The sequence below is a fragment of the Xenopus laevis genome, chromosome 5S (assembly GCF_017654675.1).
Source record: "Xenopus laevis strain J_2021 chromosome 5S, Xenopus_laevis_v10.1, whole genome shotgun sequence".
Classification (NCBI taxonomy): Eukaryota; Metazoa; Chordata; class Amphibia; order Anura; family Pipidae; genus Xenopus; species Xenopus laevis.
In genome coordinates this window covers 25,653,664-25,658,954 of record NC_054380.1, presented here as the reverse complement: position 1 = coordinate 25,658,954, position 5,291 = coordinate 25,653,664, and the positions used below count along the sequence as shown (strand labels likewise).

General features: G+C 40.7%; 1 protein-coding gene across 1 annotated transcript; it reads left to right on the top strand.

Annotated features, from left to right (window-relative positions):
- Nucleotides 1-1,413: 1,413 nt before the first annotated feature.
- On the top strand, nucleotides 1,414-4,832 carry cd93.S (CD93 molecule S homeolog). The gene is given in 1 exon segment (NM_001095115.1): nucleotides 1,414-4,832. A coding segment is annotated over 1 exon segment (1,800 nt). The 5' UTR covers nucleotides 1,414-1,621; the 3' UTR covers nucleotides 3,422-4,832.
- Nucleotides 4,833-5,291: the final 459 nt, after the last annotated feature.

Here is a 5,291-nt window from a genome sequence, read left to right as displayed (position 1 = left end):
TATTGGAAAATGGAAAGGAAAGAATAAAAATTCTTCATTTTAGCAGTAAAGAAAATGCTCTCAATGAAGACGTCGGATCTAAGAATGTGGTGCCCGGGTCACACTGGGACTTGAGTAGCGCCTACTCTTCTTGTAGATGCTTAGGAAAAGGTATCACTGATTCAATCCAAATGTGCCTCAGATTTTGTTGAATTCCAAACTAAATCCTGTATTCGGTGCACCCCTACATTATATTAACCCTGATGGGCTGCTATACACACACATACAGTGGGACCTCAATTTTATAACACCTGATTTTTAGTTTCTCCCTTATTTTACAAAGTTTTTAATGGTCCTATCTAGAAATGATCTACATTTCCCTGATTTTAAATTTTCTCTGATTTTTCACCATTTTTTCCTGGCTCGCTGAAAAATTTTAAAATGAGAGGAGGGGTTCCCATTTTATGGCTTAAAGGAAATTGAAATTTAACTACCCAAGCAGCCCAAATGCATCAAAGGAAAAAAACTATTTCAAAGAGAAAACCTTGAAACCCCAGACCTAGAAATAATTAAGTTGGTCTTAACAGGGTCAGACTGGGCCAGCGGAAGACTGGGGAATGGGCGGTGAACAGAATGAATCTCTCCATAGCTGGGACAGCCCATTTTGTTTTTTCTAATAGCAGACAAACAGCAGAATTTGCATCCCCCCAAACTGAGCACAAGGGTCATACTTTGTAGTTGATAAAGGAATTATCCAAATACATTGGATCATCTGATAAGTTAGATTTGATACACATGTAGATCACTTCCTCCAGGTACAGACATGTGATGCCCATTGTATTTGAGAATAAACGTTTATACCCTTATACATGAAAACTGTGGCACATCAAAAGAACAATTTGTTATCTTGCCTTTGCATACAGCATAGCCGGTGCCCCTTGGATCTGATCAGGAGTGCCGTTACAATATAAGTATGCCTCAGGCCACAAATAAGGTTTTTCAAGCATTTTTCTATTCCCATGACCTGGGTGTATTAGAATGTTCCAGCTATATAAGGATCATAGACAGACAAGATAAAAATAAGAATTTGTTTTTTCTTAATATTGCCCATAAAAAGAAGTAACATTTGCCAAGTATGCGTGGCATTACCACTTACTTTCTGTTCTTTTTATTTTCTTCTGCCTTTAAAAATAGACCCACAGTACCCGACTGCCAAGTTCTTGGTAAAAATAAATAACAATTTGAAATAATATAAAAACTGAGGAAGTTAAACGCAGAGATGTCTTGTAGCTCAAATCTGAAGTTGCCTCGGCTTTAGCGAAGCAATTAGTTCACAGAAAGGAAAACAGGAACTGCCCAGTCCTTATACCCTAAATATCCAGCCCAAGATAAGTAAGGGAACAGCAGAGCTCAGCAATGAAGAAAACAATGACTGCACAAAGGCCTGCAGGAAGAAAGGACAGCATGGACCATAGCACCGGATGCAAGTGGATGGCTTTCTTTGGCCTGAGAGGATATACAGAACATTTCCTGTAGAATATCCTTCAGACAATTGCTTCTGCTGCTCTGTGTTTCTTGTGGGGTGACTACACAAACCCCAGACTTACAGACGAACATTAAGAAGGGAAAGAAGAGGAACAGAATGGCATGTGCTCCATTTCTACTTTTCATTTCTGTTTTCTCCTTAGCTTTTATGCATGGGGGTCATGGCAGTGTACAGAATGAAGTGCTTTGTGTCAGCAAGGCCTGCTATACAGTCCACCTGGAGAAAAACAGCTTTGCGAATGCAAAGGAAAAATGTATTACCAACGGAGGAAACCTGATAACCATAAAAAACCAGGAGGAAGCCAACCATGTTAACAGTTTGCTTTCAAAACTGACCAGTGGCGCTCCAGATCATGGGCCATTAAAGCTTTGGATAGGCCTTCAGCTGAAGAGCTGCACCACTGATCTGAATCTACTGAAAGGATTTGCTTGGGTTACAGGGCAAGAAGACACAGACAAAAGCCAGTTCTCTAACTGGAAGCAGAAGCCTAAAGGGACTTGCACCTCCACTAGATGTGTGACCATGGCACTGAACCCTTCATTGCCAGATAATTATAAATGGTCAGATGGAAAGTGCTCTGGCCAAGCAGATGGGTATCTCTGTGAATTCCATTTTATAGGCATGTGCAAGAGGCTAGCCATGGCGGGCCCAGGGGTTGTGCATTACCACACACCTTTTGATATTGTAAGCAGCTCACTGGAACTTGTACCCCATGGCTCCATGGCTTTGGTGACTTGCCAACAAGGTTTATTGCAAGATGCAAATCTGATTTGTAGACAGCTGGATAATGTTGAGAATGTCTTCTACTGGAACCAAAGCCCAGCGGGATCAAGGTCACCAGAGCCCATGTGTGCATCCCCAGATATTGGCTGTAAGTATAACAATGGAGGTTGTGAACAGGAATGTATTGAGGATTCCTCGGAGACTGGTTCTATCAGATGTGCTTGCAAGGGGGGCTATGTGCTGGCATCAGATTCACTCTCCTGTGTTTTATCACAACACTGCCAGCCCAATCCTTGTGACTACCAGTGCATAAACCAACTCAATGGCTTCCAGTGCTCGTGCCCTGAGGGCTTTGTACTGCACGTCAACAAAGTCAATTGTACTGATGTGGATGAATGCCTGGCGCAGCCTTGTAATCAGTCTTGTGCCAACACCCTGGGCAGCTTCCAGTGCTCTTGCCAGAAAGGCTTCAAGGCACAGGGAGAAAAGTGCATAGACATTGATGAATGCATTGACTCCCCTTGTGCCCAGGATTGTCTAAACACACACGGCTCCTACCACTGCTCCTGTAAGGAAGGATATGTTAAGGGGGGAGATGGGATATCATGTGTGGATGTGGATGAGTGCATTTCTTCCCCGTGTGAGGTTTTGTGTCATAACATCCCAGGCGGATACACATGTTCTTGCCTAAAGGGCTTCCACTTGGCATCTAATGGCATCTCTTGCAGCCCAGACTTACAGAGTGAAAATCCTACTGATAATGACACTGATGGAGGAGTAATAGTAAGCAGTGTGCCCAAGGGAGAACCCCGTCCCACACAAAGTCCGCTGCCCTCAGACTCTTTAACTGATTTCCCCGGCATAAGTGGCTCTAACGACACTAATGATGGCACGGCTGTCACTTCTGTGTCCCTTGAGGTCGGCCATTCATCGGATAACAGCTCGGTGGATCATATCAAAAGCGGCACAATGGGGGAGCAAAGGCTGATTATTTTGGTGAGCACAGTTTGTGCCTGTGGCGCTTTGCTGGTCCTGGCTGTGATTGCCGGAGTTTACTATTACAGAAATAAACAATCACAGAAAACAAAATATGAAGCCCCCATAGCACCAGATAATGACAGCTGGGCCCCCGAGCAGTCTCAATACAAAGCCGTGAGCAATCAGTACAGGTGATGCCTGACCCACCAGAGACACTGACTGAATTGTACATGAGCGTTCCCAATTAATCCTTATATACTCTATCCACTCTCATGCACACACTGCTAACCTCCCTGCCATTCTCTACCTTAGGGCACAATTGCTCTTCTCTTATTAACAAACCTCTGTGCATGACTGCTCTGCGCATTACAATGTCAGCCCAAAACATACTGTATTTTCCCAATAACAGAACAGAATTCTTAGCAACTCTTCAATGTACATTCATTACAAATGTTCTATGGTTTGTAAGTTATTTGTATTGCTATGGAAAGCAGTGTCTCTCCCTTTCTATTCTCTGCACTGGCGGTTCAGACTGATGATACAATGCAGGACAAGACAGCTGAATAACATACTTGCCTGTGCTGCTGGGGACCTCAGACATTGTAACAAGCAGGAGTTAAGCAAATATTGATTTCAATAGCAATTGTTTTTACAAATAACTTTAAAAGCACTGAACATTTCTAATAAATAGATATTGGAACGTTGCTTAGAATGATATTTTCTTTATTGGTCGCATTTTTATTTTGGGTTTGACTTGGCCTTTACTAAGGGATAATCTGAAATCTTGCAAAATATATGAGTTATTTAAATGTTACTGATCTAAACATATTTTCGTTTTTAAAATAATTTTTTTTTTTGCAAATTAGAAATTGTGCTCAGGTATAGGGTCTGTTATCTGGAAAACAAAAGTTTGAGCCCAACAAACATCTTACCTTGCAGTTACTAACATTAAAAACTATCCTTTCTGGAGAATTGGTATCTGGGTAATACCTGCTAAATCTGTATGTGTTTGATGCAACAATTTCCAACTGATTTAACGCCAGCATTTGCTGAGCAACATTTCCCAGCATCCTCTGTCCAGCTGTTATTTCAGGGAGCAACAATGCTGTCAATGAAAGTCAATGTACAATGTAGATAATGTATCTTAGGCAATTTGCAATTTGTCTGTTTTATATGTAGTAAGGTTTCTGTAGCTCTCTAGTTTAGCATTAAACATTGTCTCCTGTTGCTAGGGGCCCTCTTACCCTAGCAACTGACAGTGGGTGGCCTGCCACACGGGTATATAAATAGAAGGAGGCCTAAAAGAAAAGTAATTGCTAAAAAAAAGAATAATACAAATTTAACCTCAAAATGATTTTGCTTTCTGGTACCATAGTTTTTTTTTTTTTAATTTAATTTACAATATGATGGGTGGGAATATCTGCAGCACAAACAGAGATGCGGGAATAATGAGGATATGGAGTGAACAAAGGACTATGGGAAACGCTAGAATAATTTGTATACTTTGCCAATGATACTCTATGCAGTAATGATTCATGTTAGTAGAGATGTGAGATCCCCATCCCCATATGGTTATACCAAATAAACTTGGTCAATTTGAAGCCTACTACCTACTTCTTGTACAGATTTCTTTGTTTTTATTCATCTGTGCTCATAAAAAGGGAATCTCCTTATTTAAAAATCTGTTTGTAGAGTTCCATTGATCAACTTGAATTGTTTTAGTAAGCAATGAACTTCAAGGTGTGTATCTATAATCAATCAATCACTCACTCATCTATCAATGTATCTATCTATCTATCTATCTATCTATCTATCTATCTATCTATCTATCTATCTATCTATCTATCTATCTATAATCTGTCTATCCTATTTATTATCTCTCTCTTTCTATCAATCCTTTTCTCTATCTCTACATATATACATCTCTCTCTCTATACGTCTGTCTATCATCTATTTTTATCTCTCTCTCTCTCTCTCTCTCTCTCTCTCTCTCTCTCTCTCTCTCTCTCTATATATATATATATGGAGAAGTGTACAGGTACAGGTTGCCTGGGTGCAACAAGCC